Source organism: Delphinapterus leucas, chromosome 5 (assembly GCF_059928025.1).
Source record: "Delphinapterus leucas isolate spDelLeu-1000000601 "Yukka" chromosome 5, BTC_Dleu_Yukka2, whole genome shotgun sequence".
NCBI classification, from domain to species: domain Eukaryota; kingdom Metazoa; phylum Chordata; class Mammalia; order Artiodactyla; family Monodontidae; genus Delphinapterus; species Delphinapterus leucas.
Window position 1 is genome coordinate 119,753,307 of NC_143133.1, and position 27,991 is coordinate 119,781,297.

Genomic DNA, 27,991 nt, shown 5'->3' on the forward strand with positions numbered 1-27,991 from the left:
TCCATAGTGGCTATACCAGTTTACATTCCCACCAACAGTGCAGGAGGATTCCCTTTTCTCCACATCCTCTCCAGGATGTATTGTTTGTAGATTTTTTAATGATGGCCATTCTGACTGGTGTAAGGTGATACCTCAGTATACTTTTGATTTGAATTCCTCTAATAATTAGTGATGTTGAGCATCTCTTCATGTGCTTTTTAGTCATCTGTATGTCTTTGGAGAAATGTCTATTTAGGTCTTCTTCCCAATTTTTTGATTGGGTTGTTTGTTTTTCTGATATTGAGCTGCATGAACTGTTTGTATATATTAGAGATTAATCCCTTGTCAGTTGCTTCATTTGCAAATATTTTCTCCCGTTCTGAGGGTTGTCTTTTCATTTTGTTTATGGTTTCCTTTGCTGTGCAAAAGCTTTGAAGTTTAATTAAACTTAAAAGGTTAAGTTTTAATTAAACTTTAAGCTTAATTAAACTTAAAAAGGTCCCATTCGGACTTCCCTGGTGATCCAGTGGTTAAGACTCCACACTTCCAATGCAGGGGGGCGTGGGTTTGATCCCTGATTGGGGAACTAAGATCCCATGTGCATGGCCAAAAAAAAAAAAAAAAAACTGAAAAGAAAAACAATAATTTGTTTGATTTTTGGTTTTATTTTCATTACTCTAGGAGGTGCATTGAAAAAGATCTTGCTGTGATTTATGTCAAAGAGTGTTCTGCCTATGTTTTCCTCTAAGAGTTTTATAGTCTCCAGCCTTACATTTAGGTCTTTAATCCATTTTGAGTTTATTTTTGTGTATGGTGTTAGGGCGTGTTCTAATTTCATTCTTTTACATATAGCTGTCCAGTTTTCCCAGCACCACTTATTAAAGAGACTGTCTTTTCTCCGTTGTATATTCTTGCCTCCTTTAGGTGACCATAGGTGCATGGGTTTATCTCTGGACTTTCTATCCTTTTCCATTGATCTATATTTCTGGTTTTGTGCTAGTACCATACTGTTTTTGTGACTGTAGCTTTGTAGTATAGTCTGAAGTCAGGGAGCCTGATTCCTCCAGCTGCGTTTTTCTTTCTCAAGATTGCTTTGGCTACTCAGTCTTTTGTGTTTCCATACAAATTTAAAAATTTTTTGTTCTAATTCTGTGAAAAATGCCATTGGTAATTTGATAGGGATTGCATTGAATCTGTAGATTGCTTTAGGTACTATAGTAATTTTGACAATATTAACTCTTCCAATCCAAGAACATGGAATATCTTAGATCTCTCTCCATATGTTTGATTTCTTTCATCAGTATCTTACAGTTTTCTGAGTACAGGTCTTTTGCCTCCTTAGGTAGGTTTATTCCTAAGTATTTTTATTCTTTTTGATGTGATGATAAATGGGATTGTTTCCTTGATTTCTCTTTTTGACCTTCTGTTGTTAGTGTGCAGGAATGTGTACTCCACCCAGCAAAGCTCTCATTCGTATTAGATGGAGAAATCAAAAGCTTTATGCAAAAGCTAAGGGAAATCAGCACCACCAAACCAGCTTTAAAATGCATCTTAAAATTAAGTTTTTCAAAATCTGTTACCCTAAATTAAAGTAGCTAATAAGTTGCTTTTATTTATATGTATATGTGTAGACAGAAGGAAAGACAGATACTCTAAGAGATTATGAAACTCAGTAATTGCATATTAATCATAAAGTGCTGTGGGGAGTTTGTTATTTATCCTAATCAAAAGGAAGAAAATAAGAAATACGATTGGCTTAATAGAATTATTTCTTATTTAATAGTTTGAGAAACCTGGTTGTTTAAACAATGCTACTAAAAGGAATATGTTTATAACCTTTGGTAGTTATAAAAATTGTAATAGCATGACTATAAGAGAGTTCTTTTTTTCTTTTGTTGTCTCTTAAGAAGAGTGAAAGTTTTCCTGAACTTGCATTTTAAGTGGCTACAAAATGTGAAATAATGGGTCACTTATAGAGTATTGACTTATGGCAATTATTTTATTAGTATGTAAGAAAACTGAATGGAAATTATCAGAAAGGACTTGTATTTCAAAAGAAAGGATGTCCCTATCTAGTCATCCCTTCTGCTTATTCTATTCCACTCGGATTGTGGAATGGCCATAGATAATTTTGAAAATATTGCTTTAAAAATTTCACTCTTTTATAGGACATTAAGAAACTTCATAAGCAGATTCAACGATGTTATGCAGAAAATCGACGAGCACTGCATCCTGTGCAGGTATGTTTGGGGAATTTAAAACAAACTTCCAATTTCCTTTTATATCTTCCTTCGGAAAAGGCATAGGTAATCCTCGTTGCTTTTATAAGAAAGAGTCTTACAAGTAATCTTTCTTAGAGAACAAAATGCCTATTTGTAAAAATGTTTTATTTTTCTACAAAAATAAAATATTTTAAACATTTTTTCATGTCATTCTCAAACACATTGTGCCCATTCATCATTAGTCTTATACACACTGACCTGTTCACTGCTGTGTAGTTGAACATCTTCATTAAAGGACTTATGCATATTTCCATACCAGTTTCTCAGCTCTCAATTCCTTCCTTTCTGGGGAATGGGGTAACTGCCCCTGGCTGATATGTGCCATTGTGTCTGTTGCCTAGATTTTTTCTACTTAAAGGATATTGAGTCACTAATAATTTTGAAAGGTATTTTATTAGCTAGAATGAGGAAGTGATTTGTGAGACTAGTTGGCTGCTCTTAAGAGTAGGGTCATTTTTCTTACTGAATTTGTTTGAATTCTAGGCGACCTAAAAATTAATTCTGGCTCACTGATGTTAAAAACCAGAAAATCTTAATATACTTTTGGTTAGATATTTTCTTCTTATCAAGTGATAGTAATATTACATTTTTACATTCTATATTCTTCTCACCCTTGATTAGATTTGAAATAGGTTTCAGGGTTTAGAGTCAAAGCAAAATTATGAAGATTTTGGACTGGTAAAAAAATAACTGTAGTGGCAAAAGAAGGGGAAGGGAAACTTCACATGGAAGCAGGAAGTTTATAGTAAAGTGATCATTAAACAAGAGGCAGATTATAACTGCTTAGAAAACAGGATGAAAATGTAGATGGAATACAGAAGTTAGTGGGTTAGGAGATACACAAAAATACATGTTGCTTGTACCACAAATTTATTCTTGCACGTTTAAAGCATGCCATAAATTCATTTTTTTCCAGAATGAAAATATTTTGTCTTTCATTGATAATCAGAGGAGTGTATGAGGGAATAAAATATTGACTTTAATAGTCATTTGCTCTCTCTTTGTATACCTGCCAATCTCTTTATCAGTTTTACTTGACAAGCCATGGAGGCCAGTTGAAAAAGAACATGGATGAAAATGACAAAGGATGGGTCAACTGGAAGGTAACTAAAATAGATTAACTCTCACATAATTCAAGGTATTTTTATGCTTAAAGGTCTACATGTTTTACCTAAGTTCTACACAATGCTAATAAATATAAGAGTCAGCAGCTACAAACCCTGCATATCACTGTACCTAAGTTTACCAGTGGAAGAAGCTAAGAGCCTTGAGATATAGTCTGTACTTGCTTTCATGAAATCTCACTTGCTATTTTACTGCCAACTTTAAAACATATTTTTTTAAAAAGGAAAAAATTTAAAGGTCTGTATGCAGTCTCTACCTAGCAAACTGGCTATACATTATTTATAAGAGTGAAGTCACTCTAAAATTTGGAAATGTACTTGCATTCTCTTTCTTCTAAATCTGTGCTGTACCATATGGTGTCCACTTCCACATGTGGCTGCTGAACTCTTGAAATGTGACTGGTCTGAGTTGAGATGTGCTATAAATGTCAAATAGACATTAGTACAAAAAAAAAGAGAGAGAATGTAAAATATCTCCTTAAAATTAAAAAAAAAAACCAAATTAATTTATTAAAATTAATTTCATCTATTTCATTTCACTTTTTTTCATGTGGCTATTAGAAGATTTCAAATTATATATGTGGCTCACATTTTTTTCTATTGGACTAAACTACTCTCAGTCATTTGCAAAGATTACTAATAGATTGGCTTTAGTACCAGTCCCTAAGGAACCTTAACCCTATTCTACTCAGAGAAGTAGTGGGTTATTCCTACACTTTTTTCCTTTCTCCAAGCCAGTTCTCACTGTGACAGACTTTCCCTGTCTCACTCACTAATCCCATAATGACTGCATTTAATTTATTAATAGTCCATAGTATAAAACATTTTCAAAGGTTTTTTAAGTTTTAAAGTACAATATATTTACCAAGTTTTATGTTCATGCCTATTTTTCTAAGAAATAACATAATAAGTTAGAATAGGCATACGTTCAGCTGTTTTGTGGCTTGTTAAATTTATTATTTCATACCACCAGTTTTCCAGAGAGATGTGAGTTGGCTGGTCTCTAATTATGCACATTCCTCTTGGGGCCCTTATTCAGCATAGGGATCAAGTTTATAATATACCATTTTCCAGAAAAATGGCTGTTTATTAATCAATAAGGTATACATCTTAGGTGAGGGGTCTCCGCTTCATTTTTGATTTCCACAAAAATTATTGAGAAATGCCATCTGAGCCTGGCGATGGATGCATCTTCCTTTATTCTTTTGGTGCACTTTGCAAAATTCTGACTGCCAACTGTTGTTCAGTCTTGTACCTCTGACCTGACAGTTTTGGTGAAGAAGATTTCAAATGTGTATCTTTGTGGAAGCAGATGCATGGAATTTATTAAATCTGTAAGCCCTTTCCTTTAGATGATTCATGTAGATGGAGAAGGAAGTAATTGGAGAAGGCGTTCTTTGGCTGGAGAACGATGTGAGCAAATACATGACAAAAATGCATTTGTTTTGTTGGAACAGAGAAAGATAGGTTACTGCTATATTCAGGAAAGAATTACTAAGTTAAGGAGTTTGAATTTTATTCTACAGATAAAGATAAAACATGATAGCGTTTTCAGAAAATGAGTGCACCATCCGTGTGTGGAAGTAAATTGGAGAGATCTGAGGCTAGAGACAGGGAAATAACATCAGGAGGCTACTTAAATAATTGAGATGTGAGGTGAAAAGATGTTGGAGTAGTAGATTCTAAATAAATAATACATTGTTATAATATTCTTTCAAACTTCCTTTCATATATTTTTTGGATGGGTTTGTCTAGGGAAAAGAAAATAATCATTTTTAGCCAATTTTCACAAAATCCTATTAATAACATCTTTCCCCTTGTGTTTTAAAGGATATCCACATCAAACCAGAGCACTATAGTGAATTCATACAGAAAGAAGACCTGGTTTATCTTACATCAGATTCACCTAATGTACTAAAGGAATTAGATGAATCAAAGGCCTATGTGATTGGAGGATTAGTAGATCACAACCATCACAAGGTACTATTAAGTTTTTATTTTTGCTTTTGCTCATACTTAAAATTGATATATCAGTTTTCTTGATAGTAAATACTGATAGTTGATGTTTGAGTGCCTACAATATTTCAGTCACCTTTCTAGCTAAGCAAAGCATTTTGCATATATTAGTTTGCGTTATCCTCACTGCAACCCAGTGAGGTCAGTGCTATAAAAATTTTAAAAATAGGGCTTCCCTGGTGGCGCAGTGGTTGAGAGTCCGCCTGCCAATGCAGGGGACGCGGGTTCGTGCCCTGGTCAGGGAAGATCCCACATGCCGCGGAGCGGCTGGGCCCATGAGCCATGGCCGCTGAGCCTGCGCGTCCGGAGCCTGTGCTCTGCAACGGGAGAGGCCACAACAGTGAGAGGCCTGCGTACCGCAAAAAAAGAAAAAATTATAAAGATTAAAAAAAAAAAACATGCAAACTATCGGTTGAGAAGTTTAGATCTTCTTCCTCCGTCACTCTGTCTTTTTGCTCTTTCAGTCCTGATTAGACCCAGGCTTTAAGGATTTTAATTTTGAGAAGAGAGAAAATTTATATTCAGCATTCTTTTAATTGACAGAAAGGGAAAAACAAAATTTATAGGCAGTTGAACATTTTTTTCAATTCAGGTTTTTATTTAATTTGTGTTTGCCATTTGTGCCTCTTAGTGTTATGTAATTGAAACATAGTTTTATCTTTTAAATTCATGGGAAGAATGATGATGCTTCTCTAGGAATTCAGTTTGTGTACTTCAAGAGAGAAAGGCAGTGTGGAGTGATGAGACGCTATTTGATCAGGAGGCATGAGCCAGGTTTTTCCTTTGGTTCTGCCACTGAGGAACTTTGTGATGGGACGGAGAGCATAATGTCTTTGGTTTCCTCATTTGTAAATTGGTTAAGACAAATGCCAGCAACATTCTAACTATACTTATTGTCAAGAGAATGTTTCCAAATTAGTGGTTAAACGTACACACACACTTTTTCAGATTATATTCTCTGAACTAAAGTCTTTCCTAAAAATTATTTATTCTTTCATAGACTTTAAATAATGTAATGTTCTAGCCCAAGTTACAGTGTCTTTGTTTTAGGGACTCACGTATAAACAAGCATCAGAACATGGAATTGATCATGCACAGCTCCCCCTTGGAAATTTCGTGAAGATGAATAGTAGAAAAGTTTTGGCAATTAATCATGGTAAGTTATAAGGGGATAAACTGAAAATGTACCTGAGTGAACACTGTGAAAAATAACATTACATTTACATTTTGGACAAGTAGAAAATATACACCTTTGGAAAACACACAATTTGGGGTACAAAATTATAATATGTCATCATTTATGATTTGTTTGAATAATATATGCATACTTTACAAAATTTTGAAAATGTACAAAAGTATAAAGAAAAATAAATAGGTGTAATTTCACTATGCAGAGATACTTTGTAGAAAGTTTTTGGTGTGTTTTCTTCCAGTTCTTTTCCTATGCATATATAATATTATTTATTACATAATTGGATTCTTACTCTATTGCATAAAATGTTATAAATCCGGGGTGTTTCCCCCCATTTATTATTATAGTTATTGAATCACTGTTAGTGGCTATGTAATTTTCCATCATCTAAATACACAATAATGTAACCATTCTCCTGTTGTTATTTTTTTTCTTTTTACTATTGTAAATATCATTGTAATAGACATCCTCAGACTTAAGTCTTTGCCTGGAGTTTTGCTTTTTAAAAATTTTTCAGTAGAGATTTTTGTTAGTACACAGCTACTAATTGAGCTTTTAAATTTTCTCTATAGCAGGCTCTAGGGAGTTATAGAAACAAACTTATTGAGTCAAGGAATGAACTTCTTCTAAGACTTTTGCTAAATTAGTGGAAATTACTTTTCTATCATAAAATAATCCAAATTTCCCCCAGCAGTGTAGTAAAGTGAAAGGACATTGAAGATAGTATTTAAAAAAAAAAAAAGCAGGCAAGACACTCCCCAGAGTGAGTGGCACTATATAGGAAAGATAGAAGAAATTTAGGTTAACACTAACCCTTTTTTTTTTCTAGTTTTATGTTAGCACATAAAGGATAAAGAAGTGGAAGGAAAAAAGAATAGGAAGGAAACAAAAAAGGTCCTCTGTCTATTATAATTGACAACAGATAATGGTAAACCTCTGAGTGCTTAAGAACTGAAATGAGAAAAAGCTACAAAAGAGGTAGCAGCGTTGAGAGCCTTAGGCATATTGGCTCTGACAGCTAATACAGGAGGAAGAAGTAATAAGAACAAAGTAATTACTAGGACATACTAGCACTCTTAACACAAAAGCAGTGTGTTTTAAAGCATGCACCATTGTGATGAACTAGGTTAAGAAACACATGGAGTTTGTCTTTGTTGCAGTGTTTGAGATTATTCTGGAATACCTAGAAACAAGAGACTGGCAAGAAGCATTTTTCACTATCTTACCCCAAAGAAAAGGAGCTGTTCCCACAGACAAAGCCTGTGAAAGTTCTTCACATGACAAGAAGTTCACCAGAGTTGAAGGTGGATTGAACAGTGATTCCAGTGAGGAGGAAAATAGAAATGAACTAGATTCACCACATAAGGAAGAAAAGCAGGATAAAGAAAATAGCACTGAATCTACAGTGAACTCTATACTACACTAATGTCATTTTTTGTTTAAGTTTAAGGAAAATTAGAAAATGAATATAGAATTTCATAGAATATTTCATAGAATATTTGAAATGGAAGAAACTTTCATTTTCTCTTATTTCTGTTGTGAATTTTTTAAACTTTCTTTTTTTAGAACTAAGTGATAAAAAGCACTAAAAAAGCATTTTTTTGTTTTTGCATAAGATTTAAATGTGTAATTTAAAAAATAATTTTCTAAGCCTCAAATAAGCATTTCTTGAGAATTTTACCTTATTAGTAAACCTTCATTCTCTTTTATTTACAAGATTGCATTCTTCAGAATGTGCCTTCTGACCTTTCAGTTTTATTATTATATGTTTATATCAATGTCTTTCTGATTTATTGCCTACTTATTTATGGAGGCAGCTATCCTGAAACTCCTTTAAGTCCACCAAAATGTTCTGTATGGGTGGTTACCTCCTATTTGCAGCTTTTATATTCAATTTAGTTACTTCAAAGGAATATAGTGATTTTAGGAATAAGTGTTGGATTGAGAAACTCAAGAATTGATTTCTTTTGGACTACGGAGCCCATCTCTGTTCTTCCTTTGTAATGCCTTTGTGGTTCTAAAGCAATCACTGAAGAGTTAAGACTCTCTTTAATATATTTTCTTAATTTCAATAATGATGGTAAATTATTTCAATTACAAAATTTAATTTTTCAGGCTATATTATTTTAAAAGGCTGTTGAAGGATCAATTTTGTCATTACCCAAATTTAAAAAGAAACAGTTCTTAAAAAGAAAAACAAAAACGTAGCTCTTAGCAGCTATTCTTTTCCTTCCATATGTACTTCTTTACAATAAAATATATTGGTTCTTAAGCAAATAAAGTTAACTTTATATGTGCATCTGTCTACTATCATATAATAATATTCAAGCTAATGTAAATGTATGTTTCTATAAATAATATAAGCATATATGAAAATATGCATGTAATTGTATATACATCTATTTGTCCATATCATGTATGATTCTCAGTTATTAATCAATGATAATAGGATTGAGTTGCCATATATCTGTTTTATTTGTGTGAATGATTGTGCTGAATATCACTAAGGAATTTAAATTTCATAAAGTGCAAAAATCCATAACTCAACATTTGTATGAGGGCATTGGCAAGGGAAGATGGGGCTCGAAAAAGATATTTTAGTTCCTACCAGTAAATGTAGAGCAATTACGTTTAAAGTGATTATTCTCTGTCACAGCTAAAGTAACATTTCAGAAGCCTTTTCTGAGTTTGCATAATTAAGTTTCTATTCTTTTTACTCATTGGCATCTCAAATTATATATATATATATATATATGTATATATATTTGGTAGAAAGTTCATTGAATTTAACATTGATGTTCACTGTCTCTTACATTGCTTTATTCTTAGTGATCTTTATAGTTATCCGTCTCAGGTCTGTGAGCAACGTATGTAAACAAAGAAAAGCCCCTGCAATGGTAGAAGAACAAAGCTTAATGTCTTAAGTTGTTTCAAAGTTCCAGGTTTTTCTGAGTAAATCTAGTTGGTGGCATGGAACATTATGCCTTTTCCTTAAATTACTCCATATGGAATAAGGCATAGTTTAATATTGAAAGGTGGAGAAAGATCATTACAAGCACTACAAAGTTTAATTTTCACCGATTATAAAAGCCCTGTAATTGTTTCCTAGGGCTGCCATAACAAACTGTTGCAAACCAGTGGTTTAAAACAACAGAATTTGTTACTCTTTAAAAAAACAAAAACAAAATAAAAGGATGTGGAAAAATGCTCAAAATCACGAATAATTAGAGACATGCAAATCCAAACAACAAAGAGGCATCACCCATCATGAGTCAGAATGGCCATCAGCAAAAAGTCTACACACAAGAAATGCTGAAGGGGTGGTGGAGAAATGCATACCCTCCTATGCTGTTGGAGAGGTGTAAACTGGTAACAGCCACTAAGGAGAACAGAACGGAGGTGCCTTTAAAAAGTAAAAATTCCATATGATCCTGCAGACCCACTACTGGGCCTATAACCTGAGAAGACCAGAATGGAAGAGACACAGGCACCCAAACGTCCACTACAGCAAGATTTACAATAGCCAAGATATGGAAGCAACCAAAACGGCCATCAACAGATGAATGGACAAACAAGAAGTGGTACATGTAGCCAATGGAATATTAGCCACGGAAAAGAATGAAAAAATGCTGTTTTCAGCACCATAGATGAGCCTAGAGATAATCATATGTGAAGTAAGAACAAGAAAGACAAATATCCTACGATATCATGTATAGATGTTATCTAAAAATTGATACCAATGAATATATTTCCACAGAGAAAGATACTCACAGACTTAGAAAACAAACTTATGGTTAACCAAAAGGAAAGGCGGGAGGAATGGATAAATTAGGATACGGGGGTTAACATAAATATACTAAAATAAAATATATAATCACCAAAGACCACCATATACCAAGTGAGGGCTACTCAACACTCTGTAATAACCTATATGGGAGCAGGATTGAAGATGAATAGATAAACGTATGTGCATAAATGAACCAGATTCTGTACACCTACAACAAACACAACATTGTACTGGAGTTTACTCCGATAGAAAATAAAATTTAAATTAAAAAAACAAGAAGTAATGAGACATAAGCTTTTGGGGGTTTGTCCTGGCACCTTCCACTCTGATTTACAACCTAGGAACATGTCTTCCAAGAAGGCTCTGTTGCCCTAGTAACCAGAGTTGGGGATGTAGATATTGCGCCGCCTTGTGGCCATTTCCTGAAACAGCAGCTTTAAACCTAGTGCTAATGGTCACTTAACATTCACAAGGCAGGGCTGTAAATGACACCTGCCCTCCAAAAATGTCCTACAGTCTGAAATTGACAAAAAAATTCAACACGGGGCAAATTTTCACAAGGTAAAGTTTACTCTTTTTTTTATTAAAAAAAAGACATGGAAAAATGGTCAACATAATGAATAATTGGAGACATGCATATCCAAACAACAAAGAAGTATCACCTCACACCAGTTAGAATGGCAATCTGCAAAAAGTCGACAAACAATAAATGCTGAAGGGGTTGTGGAGAAATGCATACCCTTTATGCTGTTGGTGGGATGTATACTGGTGACAGCCACTAACGAGAACTGAATGGAGGTGCCATTAAAAGGTAAAACTTGAGCTACCATATGATCTGGCTGACCTGCTACCGGGCCTATCAACCGAGAAGACCAGAATCTAAAAGACACAATCACCCAAACGTCCACTACAGCAAGATTTACAGTAGCCAAGAAATGGAAGCAACCAAAATGTCAATCGACATGTGAATGGACAGAAGTGGTACATGTACACAACGGAATATTAGCCACAAAAAAAGAATGAAACAGTGCCCTTTGCAGAACCATAGATGAGCCTAGAGATAATCATACTACGTGAAGTCAGAAAGAGAAAGACAAATATCCTATGATGTCATTTATAGGTGTTATCTAAAAACGGATACCAATGAACATATTTCCACAGAGAAAGACACAGACTTAGAAAACAAACTTATGGTTAACCAAATGGAAAGGCGGGAGGAATGGGTCAATTAGCATGTTGGGGTTAACATACATATACTAATACAGATAAAATAAATATATCAAAAAGGACCTACCTCATTGCAAGGGAGGTCTACTCAACCGTCTGTAATAACCTACACGGGAACAGGATCGGTACATGAATAGATATATGTATATGCATAAATGAAGCAGGTTCTGTACACTGAGAACAAACACAACATTGTAATCAAATTTACTCTGATAGAAAATAAAAATTAAATTAAAAAAACAAAGAAGTAATGAGACATAAGCTTTTGGGGGTTTGTCCTGGCACATTCCACTCTAATTTACAACAAAGGAACAGGACTTCCAGGAAGGCTCTGTTGCCCTAGTAACCAGAGTGGGGAATTGAGAAATCCTGCCACCTTGTGGCCGTTTCCCGCAACAGCAGCTTTAAACCTAGTGCTAACGGTCACATAATATTCACAAGGACTGCAGGGCTGTAAATGACACCTGCCCTCAAAAAATGTCCTGCGGTCAGGAATCGACAAGAAAATTCAACACAGGGCAAACTTTCAAGAAGACAATTTCAAGAGGTAAATTCTACTCACACCGTTGTTTCTTTTTTTCTTAAAGCACATGAAAAACTGCTCAACATCACTAATTATTAGAGTCAGGCAAATCCAAAATACAAAAAGGTATCACCTCACACCAGTTAGAATGGCCATCAGCAAAATATCTACAAACAAGAAATGCTGAAGGGGTGGTGGAGAAATTGGTACCCTCTTATGCTGCTGGTGGGATGTAAACTGGTAGCAGCCACTAATGAGAACAGAATGGAGGCAGCTTTAAAAGGTAAAAATTGAGCTACCATATGATCCGGCAGTCCAATTGCTGGGTATGTATCTAAAGACCAGAATTCGAAAAGATGCACCCAAACGTGCACTGCAGCAAGATTTACAATAGCCAAGACACGGAAGCAACCAAAATGTCCATTGACCAATGAATGGATAAAGAAAAAGTGGCACATGTCCACAATGGAATATTGTTCAGGCATGAAGAGTATGAAATAATGCCAATTGCAGCAACATAGATGAACCTAGTTGTAATCATACTAAGTGAAGTAAGTCAGAAAGAAAAAGACAAATATTGTATGATACCACTTACAGGTGGAATCTAAAAAGTAATACCAGTGAAGCAATTGACAAAAGAGAAACAGAATCACAAAAGTAGAAAATAAAATTATGGTTAACAAAGGGGAAAGATGTGGGGAAGGATAATAGGAAGCGGGGATTTACAAATAGAAACTATTACATATAAAATAGATAATCAACAAGGACCTACGTATAACAAGGGAGTTCTACTCAACATTCTGTAATAACCTATATGGGAAAAGAATCCGGAGATGAATAGATATATCTATATGTATAAATGAAAAAGATTCTGTACACCTTCGAAACACACAACACACAGCATTGTATATCATGTATACCAAGACTTTAAGCAGATGTACCCTCCCTGTGGGAGGCAGAATAATGTCCCCCCAAAGATCCTAATCTCTGGAACCTATGGTGTTACATGGTAAAGTGGAATTAAATTGCTAATCATTTGACCTTAAGATAAGATTATCTTGGATAACCTGGATAACAGGCAGGCCCAATGTAATCATAGGGTCCTTAACAGTGGAAGAGGGGGGACGGAAGAGTCAGTATCAGTGATGTGTTATGAGAAAGACTCAACCAGCCACTGCTGGCTTTAAAGATAGAAGGGAGTCATGAGGCAAGGAGTGTGGGTAACCTCTAGAGGTTGGACAGGCAAGGAAACAGATTCTCCCCTAAAGCCTCCAAAAGGAATGCAGCCCTGCCAACACCTTGGTTTTAGCCCAGTGAGATCCATTTTGGACCTCGGCCCCAGAACTGTAAGAAACTTGTATCGGCTTAAGCCACTAAGTTTGTGGTAATTTATTACAGCAGCTATAGGAAGATACTACTTTCTTTTGCCAGCAGGAAGAAATTAACAGTGAAACTCTAGATAACGGTAGAGCCAGAAGATGGAAGGATCCAGGGCCTCTGAATCACCAAGTAAAGTGAAGTCATCTGCTGGTTGAAAACACACACCTTGGACTCTTATGTGAGAAAAACCTCTGCTGTATTTGAATGATGACATTTTTTACAACTGTTTTGTCTCATCCCAATGAGTACAACTCTCTGTGCCTCAGAGAATTTAAACTTATTTTTAAATAAGTTTTCTTATTTAAAAAAAAAAGTGAGGGGCTTCCCTGGTGGCACAGCGGTTGAGAATGCAGGGGACATGGGTTCGAGACCTGGTCTGGGAAGATCCCACATTCCACGGAGCAACTGGGCCCGTGAGCCACAACTACTGAGCCTGCGTGTCTGGAGCCTGTGCTCCGCAACAAGAGAGGCCACGATAGTGAGAGGCCCGCGCACCGCGATGAAGAGTGGCCCCCGCTTGATGCAACTGGAGAAAGCCCTCGCACAGAAACGAAGACCCAACACAGCCAAAAATAAATAAATTAATTAATAATAATTAAAAAAGAAAAAAAAAGTGAGTATAAAAATAATAGCTACCTCAAATAGTTATGGTGAAACTTAAATAAGTTACTATATCTAAAGTGTTTAGAATGATTCCTGACACACAGTAAGTGTAGTATAAGTGTTATCATTAAGAGTGTGTGCATACATATGGTCACCTTATCTTTGATAAAGGAGGCAGGAATGTACAGTGGAGAAAGGACAGCCTCTTCAATAAGTGGTGCTGGGAAAACTGGACAGGTACATGTAAAAGTATGAGATTAGATCACTCCCTAACACCATACACAAAAGTAAACTCAAAATGGATTAAAGACCTAAATGTAAGGGCAGACACTATAAAACTCTTAGAGGAAAACACAGGCAGAACACTCTATGACATAAATCACAGCAAGATCCTTTTGGACCCACCTCCTAGAGAAATGGAAATAAAAACAAAAATAAACAAATGGGACCTAATGAAACTTCAAAGCTTTTGCACAGCAAAGGAAACCATAAACAAGACCAAAAGACAACCCTCAGAATGGGAGAAAATATTTGCAAATGAAGCAACTGACAAAGGATTAATTTCCAAAATTTACAAGCAGCTCATGCAGCTCAATAAGAAAAAAACAAACAACCCAATCCAAAAATGGGCAGAAGACCTAAATAGACATTTCTCCAAAGAAGATATACAGATTGACAACAAACACATGAAAGAATGCTCAACATCATTAATCATTAGAGAAATGCAAATCAAAACTACAATGAGATATCCTCTCACACCGGTCAGAATGGCCATCATCAAAAAATCTAGAAACAATAAAAGCTGGAGAGGGTGTGGAGAAAAGGGAACACTCTTGCACTGCTGGTGGGAATGTGAATTGGTTCAGCCACTATGGAGAACAGTATGGAGGTTCCTTAAAAAACTACAAATAGAACTACCATATGACCCAGCAATCCCACTACTGGGCATATACCCTGAGAAAACCATAATTCAAAAAGAGTCATGTACCACAATGTTCATTGCAGCTTTATTTACAATAGCCAGGACATGGAAACAACCTAAGTGTCCATCATCGGATGAATGGATAAAGAAGATGTGGCACATATATACAATGGAATATTACTCAGCCATAAAAAGAAACAAAACTGAGCTATTTGTAATGAGGTGGATAGACCTAGAGTCTGTCATACAGAGTGAAGTAAGTCAGAAAGAGAAAGACAAATACTGTATGCTAACACATATATATGGAATTTAAGAAAAAAAAATGTCATGAAGAACCTAGGGGTAAGACAGGAATAAAGACACAGACCTACTGGAGAACGGACTTGAGGATATGGGGAGGGGGAAGGGTGAGCTGTGACAAAGCGAGAGAGAGGCATGGACATATATACACTACCAAACGTAAGGTAGATAGCTAGTGGGAAGCAGCCGCATAGCACAGGGATATCGGTTTGGTGCTTTGTGACCGCCTGGAGGGGTGGGATAGGGAGGGTGGGAGGGAGGGAGACGCAAGAGGGAAGAGATATGGGAACATATGTATATGTATAACTGATTCACTTTGTTATAAAGCAGAAACTAACACACCACTGTAAAGCAATTATACCCCAATAAAGATGTTTTTAAAAAAAGAGTGTATGCATAAATGCACACACACACAAAATTTATAATATCTGTTTTGAATATCAGTGCAAACATTCTAAACAAAAGATTGGGTAAGGAGATGACCATTTTTCCAATAGTCCAACAACACTGAAACACAGTAGATTGCAAAAAGTAGCTCAGATGTTAAAATTCTGTTTATTGTTGTTTTTTATTTTTTATCAGATTTTGGGGTAGTGTTGAATTGAAATTGCCTAATTCTGATTATGGATTTTTCTAGTATCAGAGCCCAATGCTTATGTACTAATATTAATAGTAGCAAGACTAGAAATATAGTATATAAATAAACATATTTCTTTTCTACATGGTACTAATTTAACTACAAATAGAAATATTATCTCCCTTAATATTTATTTAGTATCATTATATACAGGTGCTTTGAGATTTACATGTACCAACATATAGAGGAGCTATTGATTCCTCCATACCAAAAACATGTTTTTAATAATTTGATGTTATAACAAAGTGAAACTCATGTTTGTGAAAGACTTAGCCCAGTCTAGAATTTCCACCTTTGGTGTGTTACAGGATAAAATGTTCTCTGGGGAGAGAGACTGTATCCTTGCTGTATACTCCTTGCTTATGTTGGTTTTGTTGATATGCTCTCTTGAGTTTTAGGCCTGGGAAGAGGCTTTGGCTTGCTGAAATATTCTGCAATGGGTATTTTCATCTTATTTCTTCTTATAAACAGTGGAAGCTTGTGCTCAGCCTCTGAAATAGAAAAAGTCTCAATAAGACCATAATTGAGACATTGAATATAGTAGCTTCTGCCATGTTTTAGTAGCAAATCACACACACACAAAATCTATATGAAGTTTAGGTGAATCAAATACACCCAAAATTCATAAAATAATTTATTCTCATCTTTCTTAGCACCTGCTCATCTTTAGTGAGTTATTTGTTCTATAACATGCAAGATATGTTCTTTCAATCTTAAAATCAAACATTATTTTGGTAGGAACGATTTAGAGCTGGTGATGAGTAAAGGTGAGGGATAAGGATGGGACCAGTGAGAGAAAGGTGAAGGATATATGGTCCTGACAGACAAAAAAGAAAGTAGACAAGCCGGTTAAAACAACTGTACTCAAAAGACCTTCCCAAGGCCTACACTGTTTACACCTAAACAGAAATAAGGATTTGGGGAGACACTGAATACCAACACTAGAGACAAAGAGGTATGATTTGAGGATTTGTATACAAGTATCTAGACAGGGTAAAATATATTTGAGGCCTACAGATAAGACATAAAATTATGTAATAGAAACCATCACTGTCATAATTTTGTGATCATAGGGTGAAGAGTTTGTTAAAAGTCAGATACAATAGACCATCCTTGGAGTGTCAGAGTAAGGAGGTATTTTCTAATTTCTAAACTATACTTATTATTGCCTATTAGCAAATAGCATTTCTTTCGGGTTTGATTAATCCCAACAGAAACTGCTGGAGTCTAGAGTGACCTCCAGAAACTCTAATTGATTGCTATGTCATTCCTGGTATAAGGGGGACTTGCAGAAATAGGAAGACAGACTTTTGTTTGAGGCTTGTAGACAGGCCTCATAGTTGTTGCCCTATAGCCATTGCTGCTATGTTTGTTTTAAAGCTAGGAGCTGCCAAACCCACAGGGATATTTTGATTGGACTATTCTGGACCAAACTAGGACTTTCCACAATTCTTGATTTTGCTTGGTCCAAATTGAAGGCTGGGGCTGGACTGCTGATGGGGACATAAAACTGCTACTCTCTGTTGTATTTCAGCTGTGTTGTGGGCATATGCTTGTGGCTAATTGTCAAAATTTTATTGTTTTCTCTGGCTGGCTTTGTTTCAAGCGAAAATCATTTAGCCCAATGACAGTTAAGCTGTGAAGAACCAAAACTCTGACTATCACTGTCCTTTTTGTTAGGTCAATGCAGGTTGTCTCCTGTCACTGGATTGGCATGACCAAACTTAAGAGTTCCTGCTGTCCTTCTGTCTTGCTTCTCAAAGAGTGCGATGAGGCACTCTGCCTTTCAAAACAAAGTCAAATATAGGTCAAATTTATCTCATTGAGAAATTCAGCAGATGCTGTCCCTTAAGAGTAGCTGTAAATCGCTATTGTATTATACTGCCTTTAAAACCACAGATCCTTAACATCCTTAACATCCTTAACATCCTTAACATCCTTGTCTCTAACTAGTTAGATACTTACTGGTTTCCTTATACCAACTCAGTAATTATCGCAAACTGTACTTAACCTTTCAGGACTTCCTTATTTCCTTCAGATCCTTGACTTGACAATCTAAATCAATTGGAGAAAGAGAAAATGAAATTCACAGATACAAACAAGTATTTCCCATAGACTGCATTATCATCGACAAGCTAAGTATGTATGTTTCTTAAATAAGCTACCCTAATTCTTCATTTTTCAATGCAGACAGCATTAAATGTACTTTCCAATGAAAAATTCTTCTAACTTTGAGTAAACATCTGAACAGTACATCAGATATTACTCAGTAAGGCAGAGAAACTGACTCTATCTCCCAGTTTCCAATTTTATGGAAACTTCAAGGTGGCGACCGATTAAAATGTAAAATTCTTCCTCTGTCTTAATAATGCTTTTTTAAAGTGACATGTTATGTGTTTTGAATATTTATTTTCCCTGAATTTAAGATTTGCCCAACTTTTAATTTTAAAGCAACAAGATATTCTCTCGCAGCTTAAATAACATCTTACCATATTCTTTCACCATGCTGTTACACATAAACATGTATTTTCTTCTGCCATTGAAATTACAAAGCTTAAGACAAATTTCTACTGAAATAATTCCAAATTCCCTTAATAGTTGTTTTCCCTCTGGCAGCCCCCAGGCATACGTCAGAGAAAATTAAGTGGAGCAATTTATTTTAATCTTGCATTGTTCTAGACAAAAAAAAAGTGATTTAACAAAATACACAATAACAATGCAATTTTGGTTTTCTTTATTGCTTCTATTTTTAGATAAACTAAAAACCACTGCATTTTCTTAGATTTCTGGGTGGCTACTCTTGCTTTACCCTGAATGGAAAGGGAACTTTTCTCAAAAAGATGGGTTGTTAGGTAAGGAAGACATGGTCTCTGCCAAATGCTCTGAACAACAGGATTTAGAATGATTTCTCGTATTACGTTTATGAAAATGAAAGAAAACAAACACTCATTGTTGTCATTTACTGAATAAGGAGGATACTTAAAACTTCAGCGATTTTAGTGTTTTGAAAGATAACCAAAAGGGAATTCAGGGCTTCCCTGGTGGCGCAGTGGTTGAGAGTCCGCCTGCCAATGCAGGGGACACGGGTTCGTGCCCCGGTCTGGGAAGATCCCACATGCCGTGGAGCGGCTGGGCCCGTGAGCCATGGCCGCTGAGCCTGCGCGTCCGGAGCCTGTGCTCCGCCACGGGAGAGACCACAGCAGTGAGAGGCCCACGTACCGCAAAACAAACAAACAAACAAACAAACAAAACACAAAAGGGAATTCAAAGTCTTTATGAACCACATGCCCCATAGGTGGCCATTAGGCCTAATTACCTGCTCTGTTGATGTCCTTCCCTAGAACTGGTTAGCACTTCTGATTTTGCTGGTGAATCTGAGGGTGATTTAACTTTGGGTGGCCTGCCAGTCTCTGCTGCTAGTTCCGCTGAGGCGTTTCTTCTGAGGGGAGTTAACAAGTTTATCTCAGCCAGTTCAGCATGAATCAAAGCTGAGACCCACTCCTTTTCTGATTTAAAAAAAGAGAGGGGCATGAAGGTTGTAATTATCATGTTGGCTAGAAACACAGGATTAGTTCTTTTACTCAGCACTCCAGTGTGAAAGGTAATCTGTTTTCTGGGTAGGCACCTACGTGTGAGTTAAATTTTCTGTAGAAAAGGTGATTCACATCAACCTAATTTCTGTTGACCTGTGATATTGTATAGCTCTCAGAGTACTCACTGGGGTACTTGTCCCTGAGTGGCAGTGGAATACATTTTAAATATTGAGTATAAAATCCAGACTTACAGGCCACTGCCAAATAAAAACAAATAAGGATACCTATAAAAAGTATTAGTACCATGCGATCTCATTAAAATAAAGACTAATAGTTAAATAATAAATAGTTTTAAGCATCTCTACAAAGATATATACCAAAGTAGTACTAAAGTGATGTCCGTGATAATTTTATTATTTTTCCTCTTTTATTATTTTTTTCTGGTTGATTTGTTTTTCACCCCCAAATAAGCACTCAATACTTGTGTAAATTTTTAAAAGTTATATTCTTAAAAAGGAAAAAAAAAGAATAACTAAAAACTCCTTATCCCCAAATACTTCTCAATTGCCTGCCAAGTAACCTTCCTGAGGTAAGGTACTATCTCCAAAGTACTCCCCATTTAAAAACATTAGTCTGTTCCTAACACATTGGTATTTCCTAACATTGATTACTGCAGTGATTTTCAAAGTGTGGTCCCCAGACCAGGCTTATCAGTGTCACCTGGGAACTTGTTAGAAATGTCAATTCTCAGACTCCACTCACCTCAGTTTTGCCTCAGTCAGTCTGATGACCAGCTAGGTCTGAGGTTAGCTGCTCTATGCTATTTATGGTTATCTCACTTGGGACTGGCATGTGCTTTCATGGAACAGGTCAGAAGAGCCTAAAGGAGGCTGGGAGTTGACTGACTTGATGGTTTTGGTGAGGAATTGGCAGAGCTGTTAGAATCTGGAATTTGGAAGGCTGTGCTATTGCCATCCACATAAAAGGAGGGAAACAGGCTGTATTCAGGGGTCACAGGAGGCCAGAAGATATGCTCAGGGAGAGCCTGGGTGTGCGGACTCAGGAGGAGAAGCACAAACCAGCTCTGGACACAAGTGTTTCATATCACCCGAAGAAGTTCAGCTTGGGGCATACCAAATTGTGGGTCATTGTATGGCCAGCTTGTGTGCAGTTGGATATACAGGACTCTGATGCTGAAACATCAGGGAAATAATATTGCAACCTTGTCTTTGCAAATCCAAGGTAGAAAACTTCAAACATTGGCACATTCCTAGTTTCTGACAATAAACTGAGCTCAGTGTTCACAAATGCTTAATCTCACCTTTTGAACTTGCATGGAACAGCCACTGTAGAACTTCTGCCAGAGAATCAGTACGTAGAATGTTACAGATCTTTTCCAGAACCTGACAGAGAACGTTAGAGTTACATAGTGAGCAAGGTTTGTAAGGTTTCCTTTACTTACTCCACAATCTCATCTTCCCAAATGTCACTCTGTACACAATGCTCAAGTCGATTGGGATTTTAGCTTGGGAGCCAGATTTCAAACAGGAAAAAAACATCTTCAGTACAAGTACATTTGACCCTGCAAGGCAGGGTTAGGGGCGCCGACCCTCCAAGCAGTCGAAAATCCAGCTATAACTTAGAGCCAGCCCTCCATACAGGTGGTTCCTCCATATTCACAGTTCCACATCCACAGATTCAACCAACCACAGATCATGTAGTACTATCATATTTACTATTGAAAATAATCCATGTATAAGTGGGCCCACACAGTTCAAACTTGTGTTGTTCAAGGGTCAACTGTGATAGTTTAGGTTAGGCGATGCAGTTTTGTTTTGTTTGTTGAGTACTAACACCTTCTGGAGGAGCAATTCACTTTTCTTCTCTTTCGGAATTGATACTTTCCCACTGCAGCATGGGGTTCTTTGAGTCACAGGGCTGCCCCATCTGTACTTCTCCTCTCTATAGTGAGTGAATCTAGCTGAATTCATCATTGTTCCTCAGTCCCCTGAACACAGTGATTGGCCCAATAGGATAGGAATACAATTACCTCTAGTCTATCAGAATCCTTCGTTGACTTTTTAATCTGGAGTTAAGGGCTGAGTGTGGATGACAGAGGAGATATATGAAATAATTCTAATAAAAATGGACTATAATAAGGCATTAAAGTCCAAAGTATTAAGCACATGTAGATGTTTCTAGTTTTACCCTAAATTGTGTCTGTTCTTGGAATTTAGACACATCTGAAATCCAAACCTGTCTCCTGAACTTCAGTCCTATTTATCCATCTGCCTACCAGACGTATCCACTTAGACATACTGTAGGTACTTTGAACCCCAAATATCTAAAGCTAAACCCAGCTTTCTCTTCATAAAACCTGCTCCAAACTTGCTGTTTCTCCTGGTTCCCCTATCTCAGTGGACACACCAGCATACATTGAACATATGTCCAAGCAAGACCCTGGGATTCATACTGGACAGCTCCCTTGTCCTTTTCTACAACATACTACCAACAAGTTCAGTAAATTCTTTCTTCTAAATATTTCTCAAATATCTCTATTTCTCTTTATCCCCACAGCCTTGACCCAGCCTAAACTATCATCAATTCTGCAACTGCAACATCCTTTTTCCTAGGCTTTCTGGCTGAAATCCTTTCTTAAAATACTATTAATTTAACAAATATTTGTGTCTGTCATTGATCTAGGTGCTGGAGATATAGAATTTAAAGTAAAGGGCAGAAAAATCCACTGTCCTTTATTGAGCTTTGTTCTATTATTAAGATTCCTGTCCTCAATAATGCCTTATCCTAGAAGAGAGAACAAGTTAAATTTGCTCCTAATTTCACAATAAATCAGTGGCCATGGCAAAAATAGAAAAATAGCCCTGTGGTATTATATTATTCTCTAGGCCACTCTGCCTCTCATGATTTTGTCATCAATATGGTGATTGCACATCACTCCCAGCTTCTTCTAATCCACAGGTCACTCATTTACAACTTTGAAAGAATATAATTATCCTTTTAGTGAGAGAAGATAGAATAAGTCCTCCTAGGAAACTTTTTCTTCATTGAGTTTTATTCTGGAAGCCAGTTAATATATTGGTGGGTGAGTTTGATCTGTTGAAATTTGATTTTAGGATTTGAGTGTAGGTCTAGAGTAGCCCCTACTGTGGGTTAGTATACCCTATTCTTTTTCTAAAGTGTGACCTTTCTGGGGTCTCAACTGCATTCCTGGCGTGTTCAGCAAGGTCTCTCTACTCTAGCAGATCAGAACTCCATCATCTTTAAGCAAAATGCTCCCTCCCATTAGCTCTCTTCTGCCAGGTCTCAGACTCTCATTCTGTGCACATACAGCTTTTATTGGGCTAAAGATTCAGGGAACCCAATACAGATTTCTGGAGCTCATTCTGTCCACAGATCCTTTTTCTTCAGTATCTTAATTTGCGAATTCCAGCCACTTCAGCATCCCCAAACACTGAACTCTGTTTTCTCTACCTAGTGAAGCTCTTTCTCTCTGTTTGGGCTCCACTTCTCTGTGCCATGATAAGGAATGTGCCCCAGGAAGAAATCTGGGTTGAATGTGGAAATTATCCCAATTGTTTCACTTCCCTTAATGGTCATAAATCTGTGCTGTCTGGTGTCCAGTGCCTGGAAACAGTTTTTTGTTTGTTTGTTTGTTTGTTTCCCAGATATATTGTTGTTTACAGTTGGAGGCTAATGAACCTAACCTATCATTTTGGAAGCAGAGTACCTTGCTGGAAATTTTCTTCCCCCTCCCAAATTAATTCTGCATATTATATCTAGAATGATTTTTCTAAAGTACAACTCTGACAATGTAATTCTTGTACTTACAAAGTAATTCAGCCCTTGGGATGAAATCTGGCCACCTCAATATAGCTTATAAAATGCTTTATTATCTGGTTTCTGCTTAAGCCTCCAGCCCTGTCTTTTACAAACTTCTCCCAGCACTTTCTGCACCACCCATATCATTGCTTTTAGTTCCTTGAATAGATAGTGCTCTCACATCTTAGCGTTTAGATACGAAGTTCTCTTCACTGGGAATGAGCTCTTCCATGCTTTTCTTCATTTTCTAATTATATCTTAAACATTCTTTGGATTCCTTGCTCCTTGAAGACTCTCTTAGCTCCAAATCTACTCCTATATGTCCTGACAACATCTGTACAATTCCTCTTTTTTTTTTTTTGCAGTACGCGGGCCTCTCACTGTTGTGGCCTCTCCCGTTGTGGAGCACAGGCTCCGGACGCACAGGCTCAGCGGCCATGGCTCACGGGCCCAGCTGCTCCACGGCATGTGGGATCTTCCCAGACCAGGGCACAAACCCGGGTCCCCTGCATCGGCAGGCAGACTCTCAACCACTGTGCCACCAGGGAAGCCCCCAGCTTTCTTTTGATTCCCATTTGCATGGAATACTTTTTCCATCCCCTCACTTTCAGTCTGTATGTGTCCCTAGGTCTGAAGTAGGTCTCTTGTAGACAACATATATGCGGGTCTTTATTTTGTATCCATTCAGCCAGTCTATGTCTTTTGGTGGGAGCATTTAATCCGTTTACATTTAAGGTAATTATTGATATGTATGTTCCTATTACCATTTTCTTAATTGTTTTGGGTTTGTTTTTGTAGGTTTTTTCCTTCTCTTGTGTTTCTTGCCTATAGAAGTTCCTTTAGCATTTGTTGTAAAGCTGGTTTGGTGGTGCTGAATTCTCTTAAATTTTGATTGTCTGTAAACGTTTTAATTTCTCCATCAAATCTGAATGAGCTCCTTGCTGGGTGGAGTAATCTTGGTTTTAGCTTTTTCCCTTTGATCAGTTTAAATATGTCCTGCCACTCCCTTCTGGCTTGCAGAGTTTCTGCTGAAAGATCAGTTGTTAACCTTATGGGGATTCCCTTGTATGTTATTTGTTGTTTTTCCCTTGCTGCTTTTAATATGTTTTCTTTGTATTTAATTTTTTATAGTTTGATTAATATGTGTCTTGGTGTGTTTCTCCTTGGATTTATCCTTTATGGGACTCTCTGTGCTTACCAGACTGGACTATTTCCTTTCCCATATTAGGGAAGTTTTCAACCATAATCTCTTCAAATATTTTCTCAGTCCCTTTCTTTTTCTCTTCTTCTTCTGGGGCCCGTATAATTCAAATGTTGTTGCATTTAATGTTGTCCCAAAGGTCTCTGAGACTGTCCTCAATTCGTTTCATTCTTTTTTTCTTTATTCTGCTCTGTGGTAGTTATTTCCACTATTTTATCTTCCAGGTCACTTATCCGTTCTTCTGCCTCAGTTATTCTGCTATTGATTCCTTCTAGAGAATTTTTAATTTCATTTATTGTGTTGTTCATCATTGTTTCTTTGCTCTTTAGTTCTTCTAGGTCCTTGTTAAATGTTTCTTGCATTTTTCCATTCTATTTCCAAGATTTTGGATCATCTTTACTATCATTATTCTGAATTCTTTTTCAGGTAGACTGCCTATTTCCTCTTCATTTGTTTGGTCTGGTGGGTTTTTACCTTGCTCCTTCATCTGCTGTGTGTTTCTCTGTCTTCTCATTTTCCTTAACTTACTGTGTTTGGGGTCTCCTTTTTGCAGGCTGCAGGTTTGTAGTTCCCGTTGTTTCTGGTGTGTGTCCCCAGTGGCTAAGGTTGGTTTAGTGGGTTGTGTAGGCTTCCTGATGGAGGGAACTAGTGCCTGTGTTCTGGTGGATGAGGCTGGATCTTGTGTTTCTGGTGGGCAGGACAGTGTCCAATGGTGTGTTTTGGGGTGTCTGTGGACATGATTTTAGGCAGCCTCTCTTCTAATGGGTGGGATGTGTTCCTGTCTTGCTAGTTGTTTGGCATAGGGTCTCCAGCACTGTAGCTTGCTAGTTGTTGAGTGGAGCTGCGTCTTAGCGTTGAGATGGAAATCTCTGGGAGAGCTTTCACCAACTGATATTATGTGGAGTGGGGAGGTCTCTGGTGGTCCATTGTCCTGAAGTTGGCTCTCCCACTTCAGAGGCACAGGCCTGATACCCAGCCAGAGCACCAAGACCCTCAGTCACACAGCCCAGAAGAAAAGGAAGAAAAAAGGAAGGAAGGAAGGAAGGAAGGAAGGAAGGAAGGAGAAAGAAAGAAAGAAAATTAAAAGAAATAAAGTTATTAAAATAAAAAATTTAAAAATATTAAAAATAGAAAACGATTAAAAAGTAATTATAAAAAGAAAAAAAAGTAGAAAGAAAGAAAGAAGAGAGTAACCAGACCAAAAAACAAATCCACCAATGAAAACAGGTGCTAAAAACTATACTAAAAAAACAAACAAAAAAAATGGCCAAACAGAACCCTAGGACCAATGGTAAAAGCAAAGCTATACAGACAATATCACACACAGAAGCATACACATGCACACTCACAAAAAGAGGAAAAGGGAAATAAAAGTATATATATATACCTGTATATTAAAAAAAAAGGGAACAGAGTAACCAAATCAATAAACAAATCTACCAATGATAATAAACTCTAAAGACTAAACTAAGATAAACTTAAAAGCAGAAACCAGTCAGTCGCATACAGCAAACCCTAAGTCTACAGTTGCTCCCAAAGTCCACCTCCTCAATTTGGGATGATTCGTTGTGTATTCAGGTATTCCACAGCTGCAGGTACATCAAGTTGATTGTGGGGATTTAATCCGCTGTTCCTGAGGCTGCTGGGAGAGATTTCCCTTTCTCTTCTTTGTTCGCACAGCTCCCGGGGTTCAGCTTTGGATTTGGCCCCGCCTCTGCATGTAGGTCACCTGAGGTCGTCTTTTCCCGCTCAGACAGGACGGGGTTATAAAGGAGCAGCTGATTCGGGGGCTCTGGCTCACTCAGGCCGGGGGGGAGGGAGGGGCACGGAGTGCGGGGCGGGCCTGCGGCGGCAGAGGCCGGCATGACGTTGCACCGGCCTGAGGCGCGCCGTGCGTTCTCCCGGGGAAGTTGTCCCTGGATCCCGGGACCCTGGCAGTGGCGGGCTGCACAGGCTCCCCGGAAGCGGGGTGTGGAGAGTGACCTGTGCTCGCACACAGGCTTCTTGGTGGCGGCAGCAGCAGCCTTAGCGTCTCATGCCCGTTTCTGGGGTCCGCGCTGATAGCCGCGGCTCGCGCCCGTCTCTGGAGCTCCTTTAAGCGGCGCTCTGAATCCCCTCTCCTCGCGCACCAGCAAACAGAGGCAAGAAAAAGTCTCTTGCCTCTTCGGCAGCTCCAGACTTTTCCCGGACTCATTCCCGGGAAGCCCGAGCCTCATTCCCAGCCCCCGCCCGCCCCGGCGGGTGAGCAGACAAGCGTCTCGGGCTGGTGAGTGCTGGTCGGCACCGATCCTCTGTGCGGGAGTCTCTCCGCTTTGCCCTCCGCACCCCTGTTGCTGTGCTCTCCTCCGCGGCTCCGAAGCTTCCCCCCTCCGCCACCCGCAGTCTCCGCCCGCGAAGGGGCCTCCTAGTGTGTGGAAAGCTTTCCTCCTTCACGGCTCCCTCCCACTGGTGCCGGTCCCGTCCCTATCCTTTTGTCTCTGTTTATTCTTTTTTCTTTTACCCTACCCAGGTACGTGGGGAGCTTCTTACCTTTTGGGAAGTCTGAGGTCTTCTGCCAGCGTTCAGTAGGTGTTCTGTAAGAATTGTTCCACATGTAGATGTATTTCTGATGTATTTGTGGAGAGGAAGGTGATCTCCGCGTCTTCCTCCTCCGCCATCTTGAAAGTCTCCCTCCCGAGTGCTTCTTAATTGTTTTCCTGGCTCTGAGAAGAGATGTTTCATTCATCAGAAGAAGCGCTATGCATTTGATGTTTAAGGGTTCATTAAAAAGCTTGAACGAGCATTCTCTGTCGTTTGCATATACACATTAGATATTTCACAGATATTGAGAGGTTAGGGTGATAGTTTATTTCTGACTTTTTGTTTAATGAAGGAAAAATTACTGTAGTGTGTGAATAGAGAAAAGGGGGAAAATGAGCGTTGGTGTGCCCTTTCAAAAAAAGTTAGAGAATACCTAAACTTGTCGAAGAAATATATCAGGGTGGTTGGGTGGGTTTTTTGTTCGTTTGTTTGTTTGAGGGCAAGAGGGGATTCAAAATTGTTTTCAAACTGATGTTGCTACTCCAACTCTACCAATTCCCTCAAAGAGATTTTTATTCCAGTCGCAAGGTTAAAGTTCCATGTTCACCACTAGGTGGCGGCAACACGCCATCCACAGACTTGGCTGTGTCCAGGTCAGCTAGAGCCTGAAGAGCCAGAATGGAGGCAGCAACTGCTGTGGTCAGTTTCCTAAACTAATAAACCCTTTAGAAGGTAAAACTCAATGAAGAGTTGTGTATAGCCCTTTCAAAAAGATACTCTTGATAAATTGGAACATCTGCTTCCACCAGTAGATTGCTTTCACTAGTGGAGTTGACATTCTACCTCTTGGATAAGCAGAATGAACAATTAAAATAATTTCTACAAAACTGTCTTACAGAAATGTGAGCTACCATTGACTCAAGTT

The 27,991-nt window shown here is 37.8% G+C and overlaps 2 protein-coding genes across 6 annotated transcripts in view; one reads left to right on the forward strand and one right to left on the reverse strand.

Annotated features, from left to right (window-relative positions):
* Window positions 1-16,651, forward strand: part of TRMT10A (tRNA methyltransferase 10A) — a 33,419-nt gene extending 16,768 nt beyond the window's left edge. For all 5 annotated transcript variants that reach the window (XM_022582416.3, XM_089912455.1, XM_022582413.2 and 2 more), the window contains exons 4-8: window positions 2,148-2,219; window positions 3,290-3,364; window positions 5,216-5,365; window positions 6,452-6,557; window positions 7,754-16,651. In XM_022582416.3, the coding sequence (XP_022438124.1) occupies window positions 2,148-2,219; window positions 3,290-3,364; window positions 5,216-5,365; window positions 6,452-6,557; window positions 7,754-8,019 (669 nt within the window). In that variant the 3' untranslated portion in view covers window positions 8,020-16,651. The remainder of the gene's footprint in view (window positions 1-2,147; window positions 2,220-3,289; window positions 3,365-5,215; window positions 5,366-6,451; window positions 6,558-7,753) is intronic.
* On the reverse strand, window positions 14,117-27,653 carry C5H4orf17 (chromosome 5 C4orf17 homolog). Its single transcript, XM_022582193.3, has 5 exons — window positions 27,076-27,653; window positions 20,827-20,908; window positions 19,289-19,478; window positions 17,984-18,027; window positions 14,117-16,463 (listed from the first exon to the last, which is right to left on the reverse strand). Exons 1-5 carry the CDS (start codon window positions 27,265-27,267, stop codon window positions 16,333-16,335), a joined length of 639 nt encoding a protein of 212 aa, XP_022437901.2. The 5' UTR covers window positions 27,268-27,653; the 3' UTR covers window positions 14,117-16,332.
* Between the last annotated feature and the right edge of the window lie 338 nt (window positions 27,654-27,991).

Bases quoted from the DNA above. Each gene is read 5' to 3' on its own strand.
- C5H4orf17 (XM_022582193.3), bottom strand. From the start codon at position 27,267: ATGAAACATCTCTTCTCAGAGCCAGGAAAACAATTAAGAAGCACTCGG. The intron at 20,909-27,075 runs GTAAGAAGCTCC...GTTCTCTGTCAG, and splicing joins GACCTCAGACTTCCCAAAAG to GTTCTGGAAAAGATCTGTAA. The intron at 19,479-20,826 runs GTGAGATTAAGC...TTTTTAAATCAG, and splicing joins GTTCCATGCAAGTTCAAAAG to AAAAGGAGTGGGTCTCAGCT.